At 41.1% G+C, this 17,763-nt stretch overlaps 1 protein-coding gene across 2 annotated transcripts in view; it reads right to left on the bottom strand.

Annotated features, from left to right (window-relative positions):
- Window positions 1–16,205, bottom strand: part of znf704 (zinc finger protein 704) — a 63,446-nt gene extending 47,241 nt beyond the window's left edge. The window contains exons 1-2 of one of the 2 annotated variants that reach the window (XM_005478489.4): window positions 14,933–16,205; window positions 7,955–8,139 (exon numbers count right to left, since the gene is read on the bottom strand). In XM_005478489.4, coding sequence (XP_005478546.1) covers window positions 7,955–8,139; window positions 14,933–15,193 — 446 coding nt within the window. In that variant the 5' untranslated portion in view covers window positions 15,194–16,205. Of the gene's footprint in view, window positions 1–7,954; window positions 8,143–14,932 lie in introns of both variants that reach the window. The other variant, XM_005478488.4, reaches the window with a different exon arrangement.
- Between the last annotated feature and the right edge of the window lie 1,558 nt (window positions 16,206–17,763).

The following is a 17,763-nucleotide window of genomic DNA, read 5'->3' as shown; positions in this document are numbered from 1 at the left end:
CCCAACCTTACCAACAACTCCACTGCAAGAAAAGCTTATCCACAATTCTACAGCCACAATCCAGGCTACAAATTAAAGCCCAACCAATACTACATATTTAGGTGCTAAAGACCACATCAGGTGTTACTCCTGTCAGCAAAGAACAGGAAAGTGAGAATACAATTCACACACAAAATTTGGGCACAAATAATCTCAAACTTGTTTGAGATTGAACAATATTGACTATGACAATGAGTTCACTGTACTCAAAGTTACCAGCTTTCAATCCAACAGAGCATCTTTGGGATGAACTGTGTGATGCTGTCCAGTCAATACAGACCAGAATCTCTGAAGAATTTTAATAATCTATACCATGAAGAAATAATGCAGTACTGACAGTAAACGTGGTTCCAAACGGTTATTAGCAACGTGTATCTGATAAAGTGTTTAATAAGTGTATGCCATCCTGTTCGGGTACACATATATTTGTGATAGACGGAAACCTGCCAACAATATCAGTCATGCCGAGCCTTTTAAGTTACAGGATATTGAATTATGTATAAATGGAGTGCAGTCTGTGCAGGGGGGAAGAATAGGTGTAAGGTATACTAGCAATCACAGCCCAGCCAATAGCAAGCAATATTTATTTGATTTATTCAGCCTATAACACTCTTTGTCGCTTTTTGACCCTGACCTGCTCGAACTTATATTATTTTTTATATTAAGTTTACCCAGACCCATGGGTTAGAGGTCAACTTGCACATAACTCACTATGAGAGCCCAACAATAACACACACCTTGCCTGCATACTTTCTGGCGTCCAGCGCTTTGGCAAAAGTTCATATTGGATTCAGGCCAGCCGACTAATCCATAGCTACCCATTCCCCCATGTACACTAGCAGCACACTTAATTAAAAACCCATTTGCATATAAATTTAAACTCACAATTATACTCCTGTCAGTTTTGTTGTTCTCGGGAGCTAGATCCTTTCAAATGTCCTGGCAGACCAACTCAGTGTGGCTCTCACATGCGTGCCTCAGATATTGAGAAGAGGAAGAGGAGTTTGCCTTTGATTAGTCTACGTGTAATAAAGCTAAAGCTTCATTAACAGCAGGGTGAGGTTGATCCGTGAATACTGTATTTGAGATTAGATGGCGGCAGCAAATCCTGCTGAACAGAGCTAGCCAATTTAACCTACTTTCTTCACTTATCAACAACATGTCACCAACTTGTGGAGGCAGAACCCCCGAGAAACAACAGGTATGATATCTAAGTAATCCATGCAGGCCTCTGTTTAATAAGATGCGCTCCACGGAAAAAAAAAATCCTCCATGCGTGAAAACTCCAACGACACCCTGTGGCACATGCGCTGCTTTTTGTCTCAGCTGGGTTTCACGTCTCCTGTGCATTTATTCTTTATCCCCACAGAGAAGATCTAATTTGGTCTCATTACGCTGAGTTATATTTTACTGAGACACCAAAGACGCAAAATGGGAGGTTAGAGAGAAAGGGTGTGGTATTGTACCGATGCGCGTGATAGTTACCGCGCAACCCTGACACTAATTAGATCGTATCAGTCTAATTTGGGCATGTTTACACTGGTTAGCTGATCCTCTCAGAATTGATTTTAAGATTCTGCTGATCCATTAAAAAAAAAAAAAAAACATACACAAAAAAACCCCATATGCACCTGGTACCGAGATATGATCAGAGACCTTTTAACCCCACATAAGCCAGAGCCAAGACCTTGAGACGATCCCTAGTGGCTGCTGGGGCTTCTTCTATCAGGGCTCCAGGACAATAAAGCATAAAAAAAAAGCGGTCTTAATCCAACTCTAAGACTAAGGCAAGATAAAAATCTAAGAATGATTTAACCAGGATGCAATGAATGTGAAATCCTGAGCTAATATCGATGTTTAAAATGATTTGGCCAACAGATGATGCAGACACCATTATTTATTTATTATTTATCTCCCCTTGTGTTCAAGAGAAACTAAGAAATCTTTGTTTTAAACTCCTTCAGCTCTGAGTCACATGCTCTTTAACCCTTTAGCCTGTACAAACTGTAGTGACACAACAGATGAATATCGGCCACTGACGTTCAATTAAAAGTTATTTATACAGCACCAAATCAAGCATCTTTAAAGTTTTCTGGTACGTCTTCAGGTTTTATTCACCGCAGGACATCCAGTGGTGACTGGGGTGGGAGCTACTGGGTGGCCTGTAAACACACTGCATCCAAATGTGTTTTTTTCTTCTTTTCTTTTTTCTTCTCCATTCTCCATTTGCTTGTATTTAAGGAATGTGCTAAAGGAAAAAAAAAAACTTTTCCCTTCAGATTTAAAAATTAGCTAAATAAATAATTTAAAAAATCCCAGCTAAGGCTGCCATCAAAATAAATCACAACATTCGTAATTTCAGAAGCCGTTTTTATGGTTCAAAAGCAGGAACACTGATTTACACATGCTGAACAATGTTCCCTTTATATAAATACAAGCACTTTTCTGTTATTTTTAGCTGTGTGTGGTAAAGCCAATCAGATTATCAGGATATTTGCCTCAGCACACCTGGTTTGGTCATACTGTTGTGAGAAGAAAAAAACAAAAAAAACATCAACATCAGATAAAGGCCCGCTGAGATTAGCAAAGTTAGACAGTGGAGGAGAAGGAACGATTTGTCTTTTCAGATAGTAATCTTCTGGTTTCTAAACTCCACTGGCATCCAAACCAAGAAAACTGTTTTCTTTGGCAAATGCACAGTGCGCTTTTTCCCTCCCTCTCTCGCTTTCCCTCTATGTCACTCACTCTTTCGAAAACCCACGCTGCTCCCCTCCTTTCTCTTATTTCAAAACCCGAGCGCCAGCGCACACCGCAAACACAAACACGTTGTGCAAAAGAAGCGAGAGCTGCAGCAGTGTTTCCAAAAAGGTAAGAAAACTCCATAAACACAAACAAAACCACCGAACAGCAGGAAAACAAACCGATTACGGGCCGTGCCACTTTATCAAAAGACAAACGATAATTTGAGAGTCCCTCTGGGCCTCTTTTTGTCTTTGGCCTTGTTCCATGCCTGAGTTGGCTGATGCAGGCGGGCTCTGAGAGTGGAGCACATGGTTGGCTCAGCGCACTAAACGGGGTGATCTGCAAGCACACTGATCAACAATAAAAAAAAAAATGACAATAACAAAATGCTCTTGGCAACAACGCTGGTTTTGAAGTTGGTCCCCTCCCAAATTCCAGTCCACCCCACCAGACTCCTTGTCATCAGTTACCATAATTAAATTACACGTGTAACTTTGTTGAGCTTTTATGTATTAAAAAAAGAAACAGGGATAGAAAAAAAACCATCATGGAGGAACAGCAAGGGGTCCAGTCATTTAGAAATACATGAATAACCTCTGTTAACGCTAGACAGATTTGGGGTGGGGTGGGGGGTGGGGGGTTGCCGGCAGCCTGAAGAGAAGAGGATTTAAACCCTCAGATCTGCTGTTTTGGGATTTTGTAATAATAAGCAAAGCACTCTTGATTTTGCCTTCATCTAGGGTTATACTTCACTTCCCCTGCTAGCAATTAGTCTCCTGAATGCTATTTGTCAAGAGCCAAGCCATTCATTTTCCACTGGTCTGGCCCCACTAGCTCTTGTTACAATTGGCCGTTTCCTGAATAAAGAAAACATAAGCCCTTGGAGGAAGGAGCAGACCCAGCAGCTGGCTGAGACTACAGTCTGACAATGTTTAACCATGTCTGATAATTAAGCAAAGACAGAATCGCAAAATAAACATGGCAATAAACAAATCAGAACCTGCCGCAGTGAGCAAATCTTTCCACTCTTAATATGCAGAATAAATATTTTGTAAAAAGAGAAAAAAGGAAATAATTTCTGAGCATTTGAGGGTTGAAGTGATGGAAAAAATATCAACCAATACATGTCAATCATGCAATGCCATCAATTTGACATCAGTTTGCAGGACTCGTAAAAAGTTGCCAGAGCAAGCGTCCTGCAAACTAAAGCAATGAAGGCAGCTACGCGATAAAGCACAGAGTTGGACAAGCTGGCAGAAGCATGAAATGTAGTTACAAAAAAACCCCCCGAGGTCCAACATCTTATATGGCACACTGTCATTTTTCCTCTAGTTTCCCAATGATTGCAGAAGAGGCATTTGGGTACTTCACTGACTCCCAGCGAGGGAGGGAACCTATTGTATTCTAGGTTGCAAGGGATCTGGAGAGCCATCAAACAGCCAGACATTTTCTTGGTAAATCACAAGTTGAGAGGGAACTTTTTTTTTTCAGAGCGCAATTAACAACCTCAAGGTCAGACTTCTCTGGAGAGTTCTCTCCGACAAAAATCCTCAGGCATTTTCTCCCTTTCCTCTCTCTTTTGCTGTTAACTTAATAGCTACACATGCTCTCTCCAGCTCCGTTACCTTCTTCCCCTCCACTGTATGCACAAATTTCCCCTCAGTGCTTGGGCTTCCTTGGGCTCCCTCGTCCCTTTGCCACCATTACTCCTCGCCACCTCCCTCCCTCTCATCTCTTTGCCCCTTTGTCTCCATTACAGATAAACGTTACTTTGTGGTCAGTGGCGACACAATTTCTTCCCCGGTGTGGGAGCAGGTTTAAAATTGGTCGCAGGTGTGCAGCGGATGAGACCTTTGGATCTTAATCTTGAGGCAATAATGGAGCTGTATACTGAAGAGGTCACTGTGGGGATATCTAAAGAAAGAGCTTAGAATCATACCTGCTCTTAGAGGTAGCAACAATGAACTTTCCATCTTCTTGATTGTGCAAGCACACTTTATAAATTGGGCTGAAAATTGATTTTTTTTTTTGGGAAGTCTGCTTTTGCAGTGGGTTTGATTTAGCACTTGACTAGCACAATAGATTGTTGGATGTTGAGTACCAGCCTTTGAAGTGCTATACACAAAATAATCAGAGTAATAAGTCTATTCTATGCTGTTGGACTTTTCATTAACTAAAAAAAGATTGTGGCATGGGAAAAGGATTGAACTTGAACTGAACTTTTTCTTAACATTAAGAAATAAAGAACAGGAATGAAGGGATGACTTCACTTATAAAGAAAACTGAAGAATCCACAATTATTATTCTTCAATACTGAAACTTTATTAAGGGACAAACTAGTCATCTGCACATAGAGACATTTGCTTTATCTTCCCATGTTTCCTGTCCCTGTCATTACTGTGTCTGGTATTATTGGTATGAAAATAGGAAGGTGGTGCAGCAATTTGCTGAAAAATGGAAAAGTTTATGGAAAAGTGGCTAAAGACTTCAAATGGTATTTATGTGACTTTAATTTTTTCGTTCACAAAATGAAATAACTAACAAATCCCTAATAATGACAAAGTTGCTGATGTGCAAAAAGGCAGTAACACAAACAACCCCAGAAAAGACTTATAAATACAAGATCTGATAAGGCTAGAGCATTTCAACATGTTTGGTTCTTTTTGCTTTACTGGCAGCTTTTGGTTCAGATGCAGATGGAAACTGTCAAAAAAAAAAAAAGAAAAAAAAAAGAAAAAACAGTGAAGTGTTACCTTGACTTGTCAAATGAAGATAACACTTGCTATCATTTCACGAAAGTCTGTACACAGTTAGAATTGGTTTCAAGGACTTCTTCTTAAATGTTCTTATTAGTGTTTCAACAAGTGGCAGCCAGAGCTTCATTAGAACAAGGCAGGGAAAAAAACAAAACATAATTACAGGGTTCTTTCCAAGTTTACTGTGAAAGATCTACTGCCCTTCATTATCCTAACCTCTAACCATAAGATTGGAATTAGTGTGAGCTATTCTGACAATCTGAAACGACTAGTTTTTGTTATAACACAGCCCCCAACTCCAGAAGCACACTGCCAAACGCCATCATGCCATGGCAATGTGCTAAAAGTAGCCATGGCAGCTATTGTTAGCTTTTCATTTTACACCAAAATACACAAAAGGAGTGTCCATAGTTTAAAACCAAATCTAACTTTAGTGATTGGTTGCTTCTATATACACATGTATATAAGAAGTATTGCACACAGTGCTCATGTCTTTTGGTGCCTTAGAGATGTCTGCACAGTCTAAATAAGATCACAGCATACATAATCCTGTTGGAATTCTGGCTGGAGAGCCAATTTGGGTTTTCAGAGTGCTGTGTGTGCCCACACCAATAACTCTGAAGATGTGAAGCTCTCTGAAGGTCATGGCTTCTTTCAGTCATTTTATGGGGATTTCTGAATGTGACTTATAAGACATCTCCCCGTGGCTACATTGTTTTTAGCTGGCCTCAGTGGGAGGAGGTGCAATCACTAGACCAACATGAAGTTGGTCTAGTGATTGCACATAAACTTGAGCAGCAAGATAATCAATAAGACATCCAACCATAAACACATAAATATCAATATTTTTGCAATCCCCATCCAAAGGACAGGTATGAAATTCCAGTCTAATCTATGCAATAGACCTTTCTTCCTTCTTAATGGGCCATAAGGCAGCTTCTAATCAATGACTCATCAGCAAATAACAGTTAAATTTAAGGCAATAGCTCAGGATGGAGTGATAAAGTTGCTCAAATGGGAAACTTTTGCTGTACTTTTCAGCAAGTTGCCATCGATTGGACTCCTGCAGCAGCGTGAAGGCAGGTAATGAGGAGTGATGTCCAATAACAGCAAAGTGCTTTACAAGGTATTAGGGTTTCACATTTAATTGAGAAAGAGTGTTGTTCCTTTATTAGATAGAACTTCACTGTCGTGCACTGCTGCCCACCAATGGTTAACTGCTCTATTGTAGAAATGGCTTATGTGGGGAATTAGTCTGGTGGTCTAAAATAATATTTGTGTGCACGTGTGTGTGCACGTGTGTGTGCAGTGTAAAGAGAACCACTGAATGAGTAAAGGAATAACTAATGCATCATAACATAATAATTATTTCCAGTTGTACAGGGTTATGTTCTGCATGTAGGATCAGATTGGAATATGTGCCCCAATGTTTATACCACATGAAAGCAACAGCTGTACATGCTGGCTATGAGGGCAAAGTATTCTGCAACGCCATGGTGTCTTTGCTGTGTAGCAGGAAAGACCCTCAACAGGGTAACTGTTGAGAAACCACCAGAGAGGCATGCCGTTTAAATAACAATACCCATAAATGCTTCTGCAAGTTAAAGAAACAGCATCCAAAAGCAACATTTTGCAGAAAACCTTTTAATATTCAGAACATGGATAGAATCCTAAATCAACAAAATGTCTGGATCGGTTTATAGAGGACCTATTATGAACATTTCCGCCTCCATACTTTTAGTCTTGGATTCTACTAAACTAGCTTTATGTGAGTCACGATTCCTAATAATCCATATTTATCTTATAGTAGACACTGGTGTAGTTCATGCTATGTCAGGAAGCAGTTTTAGCTACCCTCTCCCTCCCCTGAAGTCAACTTTCTTGTTCCCATCACAAGGAGAAGGTTTGAAAAGCAGTTCTTTGAGGCATGTTCTCACAGACAGAGCTGTCTGCCCGCGATGGCCACTATTAATGACATCATCCACATTAACAGTAGAAAAAAAACAAACAAACTGTTGAGTGTTTACATCAGTCTAAAGCCTGAACCTTTGGATTATATGGATTACTTGCACATACACATCTATGCAACTATATATCTATCTATTTATAATAAACACACACACACAACACTGTATGTTGGAAGAGTGTAGCATGTGTGAGGCCATATAATAAAATATTTATGTAATGGAGTAAAGCAGACTCTTGCCAAATTATCTTGTAAACTATGTGCTGCAAAAATGGCTTCGAGGATCAAATAAAATACAGGATGTCAGCCCACACAAGGTCTGTCCTATTTGTGAGATGACATATCTATGTCATAAACTTTCAGTGAACTTTGCCTGTACACTCCAGCCAAGCTGCCTGCAGGATGGGAATCAGACTGTCACTGCTAGAGAATTTCATATACACAGCCCTACCTGGCGTGGGGGACGTCAATGCTGGAGGAGACTACTTTGCGTTTCTGCTCCAGCAGGGACACCGATCGGGTGTCAGAGTCCCGGCTAACACGTTTTCCGTCCGTTGAACGCTGCTCCTCCGCTGGCTCTGGGCTCAGACAGCTGCCCTCCACCTTCTGGCCATCTGGAGCTCCGTTACTGGAGTTCTGCTGTAGAGAGGCGAAAAAAAGAAATAATTCAGTGCTTGAGTAGAAATTCCACATAAATAAGTTGGAAGAAATGATGAAGTAGCAATCAGCTCACTCAAATGGCCTCTTTTTTTATTTAACAAGGTCATGATGATAAATATTTTCTGCAATTCTGTTACTGGTGAAGAACACATCTACAGAATGAGTCCATTTCAATTTATTATTAAAGAGAGTAACACAAAAGTAAAAATAGACAGAAAATAAGGTCTGGGCACTGGCTGCCTCAAAACCTGGCAGCTAAAATTTGAATTTTAATGTTTACATTTCAAATGTGATCGAACACAGTCTAAATACGGTTTAAGAACATTTCCACATTCTTGGGCCTAAAAAAGTCGTTGCCAAAACACACTGGATAGAGTCAAAAATGAACCGTGGTCAGTTACAAAACCAGTCTATTTTTCTTCCTGCAGACATTTTGGAGGGATGAGGTTTTCCACAAAAAACTGCACTGTCATGAGCAAAAATATAATAAAACATTACATAATAGCACCACACTTGCTTTTAAAGTAATTTGTTAAAAAAAACACTAAAAGAAAACTCATTTTTAAAAACAGCATCATCTGTACTTTCACAAACACCATCAGGTTTTAGTGGAAGAAATGTGAGCAATTTATTGATAACGTCAGAAAGAGGAAGAAGGGTTTGCATGTATGTATGTATCACAGCCACCTTATTAGGAACATCTGCTTAACTCCTTGGTAACACAAATATCTAGTCAACCAATCACATTTCAGCAAGTCGATGCATTTAGCCATGCAGACATGCTGAAGTTCAAACTGACCATGAGAATGGCGAGGAAAGGTCATTTAAGTAGCTTTGAATGTGGCATGGTTGTTGGTGCCCAAAAGGCTGGGCGAGTATTTCAGAAACTGCTGATCTACTGGGATTTTTCGCCACATAACCATCTCTATGGTTTACAGACAAAGGTCTTAAAAAGAGACAACATCCAGAAAACTGCCAGACTGCTTCAAGCGGACAGGACGCTGGTTACAACCAGCGTGTGAAGACGGTATGGTCAGAATTTGGCATAAACAACATTAAAGTGTAAATCTGTCCTGCCTTTTATCAATGGTTCAGGCCTTACTTGAAATTGATGGCCTTTCCTGCTTTAAAAACAGATTACAGATATTACTATCCTAAGTCCTTGGTCCCAGACATTTTTATACACAGAAAAAAACCCATCATTGTATTTTAAACAAATAAATAGAGAGGAAGTATATTTCACTGGTTTCACTACATCATGACATGATACATCAGTTACTTATCTCCCATAGTCAAGCCTCAAACGGAGTGGCTTTGTTTTTGATATAAGAAGCAAGGGTTGGATCAGACTGAGAAACTTGGGGACACTGCACACTTATTCAGTAACTTCTCAAGAAATAAGAATATAGGTCAACCCTGCTGCATTGCATTGGTTTTACTGTAAGACTACAGATTTCATAACGTAAACATTGTGTTTTATTAAATAAGAATCAAACTGTCAACAGAGACTATAAAATGTTGACTAACATCATAATTCACGGGAGCCAAGGAGCATTTTCCCATAAATAGTCATCTTTTATGTACAGTCTATTGCCACAACCAAAGTAATGGTGTTTATTAATTAAATAAATCCTTAAAGGGTAATAAAAACAACATTTTTTTTTTGTTACAGCAAAATAAAGTCTCAGATAAACTGCCTGCTTTATCTCACAGACATACTGATTCATCTTGCTACGATTCTGGCAACATTGCAGAAGCAATAAAAAAGCAGAATGAAGTTCAAGGTAGACTGGGGTAACCAGCAACAATGGCTTTCTTTGTTTCAGGGCTTCAGCCATTAAGGTGACCTGCTCTGGCAAGATAGTCGGATCAAAAAACAAGCGCAAATGCACCCACCAACACACACACAGACACACACATACGCACGCACTTCTGTTTGTAACTAAAGCCACGAGGATGTTAGAAAAACACACTGAGAAAATGGCAAAACAAAAGCAGAGTGACACACAAAGCTGCCTACACCGATGGAGCGCTGAGGAGAATGGCATTCAGGCCAGTGTGTGTCTGTATGTGTGTGTGAACTAGATCATTATCTTAAAGCAGTGCAACAGGATTAGCTTTTACTGTGGAAAAGTCAACACACACACACAGAATGCACACACCCAACACACAACACCATTCATTTCGATTAATGACAGAAAAAAAAAACATGACGAATGGATATCAAATATCACTCATGATATAGTCTCGTCACAAAACATGCCCAGTGGTGTGCAAAATACACAATGAAAACACAAACTTGAGTAAAACAACAAGATGGATTACACCGGCTGGGAGAAGATTAGGTGTTGTGTGTAAGATGAGTGTATTCCTCGGATAAAACCAACCGTAATTCCTTCCTTTCACCGGGCTTATGAATTATGGCGTTGCAGAGAGCCAGGAAATTGTGAATCATGCCAAATCGGTGGTGAAATGTGAGTCGCATATGTCAAAGCTGGTGTGTGTGTGTGTGTGTGTGTGTGTGTGCGTGCGTGCGTGCGTGAGTGCCTGTGCAGAGAACAAATACCCGGAGTGTCCCTCCTCTCCTCATCTATCATTCTTGTTCTGTGTCCCACTCAAAGAGACACAAATTAAAACTCGTAACCTACTTACAGCAGTTTGTGAAGCGTAAAGATTCTTCTACCTGTGCAGGTCAAAGGTCATAATAAAGAATTTCAGTGGAAACCACGTCTATTAGCTCATGTGGGTCTTTGTTGCTGGGAGGAATTTCTATTATGACTATTAAAAATGGTTCTGATAAAGATAGTTAATGGCTTACTCATAATCTCAGTTTTTTCCAATATGGCATTCCTGGGCTGAACCACATCCTGACCACAAGTTTAAAAAAATGCAAACAAATATTGACTCTTTTTTTTTAAAACACAATTTTATTCAAAAAAGTGCAGCAATATATTTTTTGGATGTTTTAAATATTAAATTAAGGGGAAAAAAGCTTATCATGCTTGTACAAAAATATCTTGCTACAAGATATATAACAAACACATGGCAGTAACATCACTTTTTTTTTTTTAATTGAAAATTAACTTACAATATGAATACTTAGTCAAAATGACCCTTTGGCATGGTGCCTGGTGAGTCAATCTAATGAGGCTGGACCAAATATCCTGAGCATAACATGTGCCAAACTGTGGGCTATAGCTGCCTGTAGGGTGTTATGCACAAATTGAAAAATCTACATTTTAATTACACAGCCTAAGGTGTCTAACTAATTTAAAAATAAAAGACAGGTTTAAATGACTGTGTTTAGTTCAATTATTTTAGCTGGGCTCCAAATGATCTCAGCTAGATGCACTGTATACATTAAGATTTAGTAAGTGGATGAAGTTATCACCTTTCTTATCCTTTTACTTATGATCTACTGGTTCCTTGACTTGAAAACATGTCGGTAACGCACAATAGCTCTAGCAGCTAAGGACGTTTGCTGGTGTCGTCTTCTTCATGTTCAGAGTAGTACTGAGTACCTCGTGACACACACAATAGACTGTGTATGAAAATGAACAGTGCTTCAAGGTCTGAAAAGGGAAGCCAATGCAGAAGAGTCTAACCACTACGGGATTTTTAAGACCAATTTCGAGACTGACATTTGGTGATTGAAAAAATCTTATATTCTGATATTGCCAATATTTTTTTTCTTTCAGACACACGAGACATACACAGATTTCTCTAATATTTGTAATGTGTACTTATGTATTTACTCGTGTACGCTCTGACTGACTCTGCTCAGATCAGCTGGTTGTTGTGTAGGTAGCGTTCCAAACCCAGTTTCGGAACAGGAAAATTGTAAAGTGCCCTCTGGTGGACAAACTATGCATCATCAACACTCATAACATAAGTGAAGGGTGTTTCTCTGATTTCTTTTTCTTTTTTTCCCCATCAGTCTTTACAAACGTCAATAACAAGAGTTCAATAAATAACTAATATTGGCTGAAAATATCGGCCCAACGATAAATCAGTCGGGCTCCACTTAAGCCTGCATTCTTTCTAATGGCCAGCAGGCTGCAAATTTTTTGAACTATATTCCTGCCCCAATGTGTGATCTCATTAACAGTTTCTTAATGAGTTTATGAGCTCCAACGCTACTTTTAAAATCATACTGAATACATTAGTGTCAAAAAAAGGATAAAACCGACTGACTGTGTACCTGTCAATCACAAGTTGTTAACCAATGAGTGTGCGGTGTCCCTGAGTCCACTTCTCATTTGTTACATTTTAATGCCAAGATGATAGTGGTGAAAATACTCAGCTCGAAGCTTCACAGCAGAACTTCACTAACTATGGGTGATGCAACGATGGCCATCGCCATCTTACATACAGTCTATAAAATGGACAAAGCTGGAGAGCCTTATCAGTATAACAAGTGGATGTAACACCTTGTAGACCTAGCCTAGTACGGTCAATGTCAAACATTCAGAAGCAAATGATGGTAAATGAGCCTTTATGTACAAATTATTATTATTATTATCATCATTTTTATGTATTAGTAATACTTTTTTCTTTCTTTTTTTTTAGATAGGTTACCATTTTATGGTTGGGTTTATGATTATTTCTGTGCCCGTGTGTAAACAGCAAGAATAACGTGTATATATAAACTCATAACCTTCCTTCACCCTCAAAGGATTACTCATACATTTCCACATGGGCGCCAGCATCCAGACTAACTGTAGTTCCTGCTGATGTTGCTCAGCGAACCAATAAGCACAGCCAGCGCCGGGCCCGCCTGAGATCATCGCCTTAGAACAAAGAGTCACAGCCTCTGTCAACAAGCTTGCTTCATTGACTCCCACATCGGTGTGCAACAAACACAAACAACGACAGCTCCGGCCCAACAAGAAGCGAGTGAGATGTCTTTGTTAGCAGCTGGAGAAATCACCATAACTTAGTTCTCACACAACACACATTTGCACAAAACAACAAGTCAACAAGTGGCATCGCGCCCCCCCACTCCTGCCCCATGCAAAACAGGGACCATTCGTTCGCCATTCTGGGCACAGAGCCAAGCATCCAGATTCTTTGGAGCACGCCACCCGTTGCCAACCTGGGGGCGCCCACTTTGTCGGCTGTACAGCTGCTGCTGTTCAAACGGGGTGGCATGCTCTCACAAACAGCTCCTGTTCCAGGATTTAAAGCAGTCACATCTCACTCGTTAAAGATCCAAAACACACAACAGATGAAAATCACATTCATATAAGCGCCCTAATGCACACAAAAAGCAACCCAGATGCACATGTGAATGCATACACACACTGACACACACACACACAGAGCATACCCCTCCTCCTCATTTTATGGCTTGTTTTCGACATCAGTGGGAATTGAGTCGTGCTGAAAGAGACTTGACCATTGTGCTGACAGGACTACGCTCTGAGCCTCAGCTGCACTACTCCAGCCTGCGCTGGGGACTGTAACAGAATTGTGCAACAGCTTTTGTGTTGATCACTGGATGCACAACTGCAAACCGGGAGACCCAAGTTCACACTGCATTTCCCATCACTCACAGATCTAACAAGTCTCCCCGAAGAGCGGGTTTATCTTTGGGAATATCTGACATCTGTTTGTAACGATTTAAATAACAGTTTACGAGATTTATGCGCATTTTCAGGCAGAAGAGTACAATTTACTGCTGCAGGAACTGTGACAGATCCACAAACTGTGGCTCAACATTTCAGCTTTGGTCATGGAAATAAGACTGAAGATTACAGCCTGCAAGTTTCTGCATCAACAACATGAAAACACACACACACATATACACACACACAAGAAATGCAATCAAAATCACAGCAAAAAAAAAGTTGTTATTCAGCCACAAGCATTCCTCAGTCACTCCCTCGCTATAAAAAGGATGAACACAATACCACACACTCACACTCACACACACATTTCCCCTATGCTAGAAACAGTGTGCTCATCCAAGAGCTGAACTGGTCTTTTCTTCGTCGCACAATCTTTATTTGGGGCCACGTGACAGAAAAGCATTCAAGTTGGATTGCAAGGCAATCAGATCATCGCTTGTTAGGCCTACATCAGGACTGCAGATTTGGACACCGTCACAACTTACTATCTTGACTCTAATGCAACAAGAAGTGCGCGTGATCTCTTTTATAACAGCTCTTAAAACAATAACACCCTTGAGCAGAATGGGTGCACACAGAGACGATCGATTTTAAACTACGTAACATGTATTAATATATGAATGAGAGAAAAACAACAACAACAAAAAACCTAAATGTAATTAAATCTTTAACCAAATGTGCAATTAAATGCCGGTTGCACAGAATTATCTGTAAGAAATGTCACATTCACATACATATATGTATAAAATATAAGGCGGCGTGCATGCAAAAACCTCGGGCCGGTTATTTACATCAGTCTAAAACGCTGCAGTCAGAGCGTGTTTGTTTGCCTCATCTTACCCACCCACTAGCCCACATAAACATTGCGCAGGCCCCATCAAGCCCTTTGTCCTATATATCTGATGTCGCCAAATGTCATGACAGTCCGTTATATGCTTCAATATGCAAACGACTCATTATAGCAATAATAACAGAATGCATTTTTTTTAAATCCCAGCCGGTTAAATCTCCCGTCCGCGGCGGCGGGAACGGGGGCGGTGACACCGTTAAATCCGCTCCGTGCAGGAAGCGGTTAAACGCTGCAAAACACCGCACAACAACAACAGTGAAGCGTCGCCTGCCGGCCGGAGCCCACGTACCTTCAGGCTGGACTTGAGCGGTCCTTTGGCTGCGGTGTGGTTGAAGCCCGAGGCTATCTCCTCCTCGAAGAACTCCTTGAGGCTCCCGTCTTGCATGAGCACGGTGTAGACGCTTCGCCGGGCTCCCGCGGCCGACAAGTCTCTGTTTTCCTGCTTGACAGCCTGGACCACTCCTGTCACCGGGGCACCGTCCCCCGTCGGACTCGGCGCATAAACGCGGCTGCCGAGGACCGAGCGCTTCACCAGGCGCCTCGTATGCATCTCTAAAAACTGTTTCACTGTATTCTGAGCCGGCGAGCCGGTAAAATTAAATCATTAACTGTCGAATTATAGCCAGTAAACAGCGTCGTGAAAGACACAAAACTGCAGCGGGTAGACTACGCGCTCCAACAGCCCTGACAAAATGTTAGAAAGGGGCAACATACTCGGAGGAGGGGAAAACTCCAAAAAGCGTCCGGAATGCACCGCACACAAGCACCCCGTAAAAAAAAGAAACAAGAAACCGACCAGCTCTGAATTAGTAGCCGACGACTACAATTCATTCGCCGCTGAACAACCTCTACATCCAACCGGCTACCAATCTTCCTCCGTTCGACCTGTTTGTTTTCCTCTCTGCTCCCTGCGAGCTGAGGGGGCGGCGGGAAAACGCGGACTAATCGCCGTAGTCGTGAGCCGAGACGACACTTGTACACGATTAAGTAAAAATGGTGGCTAATACAGGGGAAACGGGTTGAGCATAGAGGCACGGGAGCCAGCACGTCGAATTGTTCCGCCCCACACGGCTCTGTACCCCGACACCTCGCCGTATGTATTACAAAAGATTAAAATTTGACCGTTAACCGGCTCCGGCTCCGACTACAGCCGCATCCAGTCCGCCGTCACCTCAGACCGAGCGGGGACTCTACCGGCGGAATGCTGCCTGTAAACATGTGCGGTCCGGCGGCCAAGGCGGGCTGTAATTGGTCGGCGCTGCACACGCCTCCACAAGCCCCCACCGCTCCCCTTCTCCTCCGAAAGAAGGTAATGCAACCGGGGAGGATGCTCCATTGAAAACAATGACGCAAGGAGAGATTGGAAGCGAGAAGGGAGGGGGTTATGGCAGAGGGAAGAGAGGGAAGAAAGGAAAAAGGCGGGAATTTAGGCTGTGGAAGAGAGAAGATTTGGACCAGGCAGCAAAGCTTCATGCTTTAACCTACTTGTACAGCCTACTTTTCAGGTGCCGTGGGACCTCTGAATTACTATGATCTGGTTAAAAATAAATAAATGAAATGGGCTGAACTGGTCTGCCTTTTTGCTCATAAAAACAACAGGTTATTTCCCTTTTTTTTAACATGCCCGTTTTGTTCTGGTAAAACTGGGTGTCGAACATAAGGTCCGGGGGCCATAATCGCCCTGGCAAAGACTTTAATCAGGCCCACAGTTTTGGAACAAATAAAGGAGGGTATAACTTTGGACTCTTAAATATATTTTTAGAACTTTTACTGCTGTTTTGTTGTCATAGATAGATAGATAGATAGATACAATGGCATTGTTTTTATCATTTTGCCTCTTTATATCAGCATTCAAGGGGTTGCATTCATAGTCATTTTCAGAGGCTCAAAAGTATTGGATATTGATGATGTGACTGCTGATGGAAGTAGCAGGATAAACAGCAAGTGTACAGGGCTATACTCTCCAGATAATGTCCCAAAGCTTGTTGCAAAAGCTACCCAAACGTTTCTCAAATCGAAGAAATGGGATATTTTTCAATGGCCAGGTCAGTCACCTGATCCCAGCCGAATAGAGCATGCTTTTCAGTCCCAGAAGAAAAAAATGAAACGAGAGAAACCCACAAACAAGCAAAGAGGCAACACCAATAAAAAAAAATTGTGCTGCTGTATACTAATGGACCTAATTGTAGAGCAGAACACGTAGACCAGGGATGTCAAACTCATTTTACATACTGGGCCTGACCAGTGAAACCTGCTTTTTAGTCAGTGCAAAGAAGTTTCATCCCTGATGTATTTAGTAAAAATACATTCCTATCTATTACCGAATTACTGTGGTGCAAAAGCTGGAGTAATGATTAAAATACAGTTAAAAGACCAAAATTTATGCCCTTCTTTGCATTTTCCAAAGATGTCCAATAGGCCAGATTGGAGGTTTCGTTGGGCCAATTCTGGCCCCTGGGCCTTATTTTTGACACCCCTGCAATAGAGCATTGAAAGGAGGAAAAGGAGTAGAAGAGGCAGAAAGACACAAAGAACCGAGAGGAGAGCAGAGGAGGACAGGAAGGAGACAACAACAGGTGTGAGGACCCTTCTATTAAACAGTATTATCCTTAAAAGAAGAAAGAAAGAGTTACTTAACATTACATACTTAGGGATGAATTTATATCATCATAAATACATTTCAATTTTCCAAGGATAGACAGCGCCCTCCATAACATTTTAGAACTATAAGAAAAAAGTCAGCAGAGTCTTATTAAAGACTTGTGCCCAGGGGTCTCTAACTTGATGACTCGGGTAGTACCCTTCCTTCAAATAATCTTAAAGCTGCCTCAGAGGGCTGTTAACCCTCATATAGCCGGCATCACGTACTAAATGAGACATTTAAAAGTGTGATTTCACAAGCTATCGCTCTCCGAGAACCAAAAAAGCCACGGGATAAATGTCTCTCTTTTGAAAAGAAAGTTCAGTTTGATAAATCAAGTGTGCCAGCACACTGATTCATCGTAATTATCACCCAGCGTGGCAGAGAAAATACACCAAAGAACGTTATCACAGAAACAAATGACCTAATTAATGTCAAACGTTAATGTTTTTGGAAACTCTTACGCAGCGTACAATCCT

This window comes from Oreochromis niloticus, linkage group LG22 (genome assembly GCF_001858045.2).
Source record: "Oreochromis niloticus isolate F11D_XX linkage group LG22, O_niloticus_UMD_NMBU, whole genome shotgun sequence".
NCBI lineage: Eukaryota > Metazoa > Chordata > Actinopteri > Cichliformes > Cichlidae > Oreochromis > Oreochromis niloticus.
Note: the sequence above shows the minus strand (reverse complement) of the source record. Positions and strands in the feature narration are given on the sequence as shown.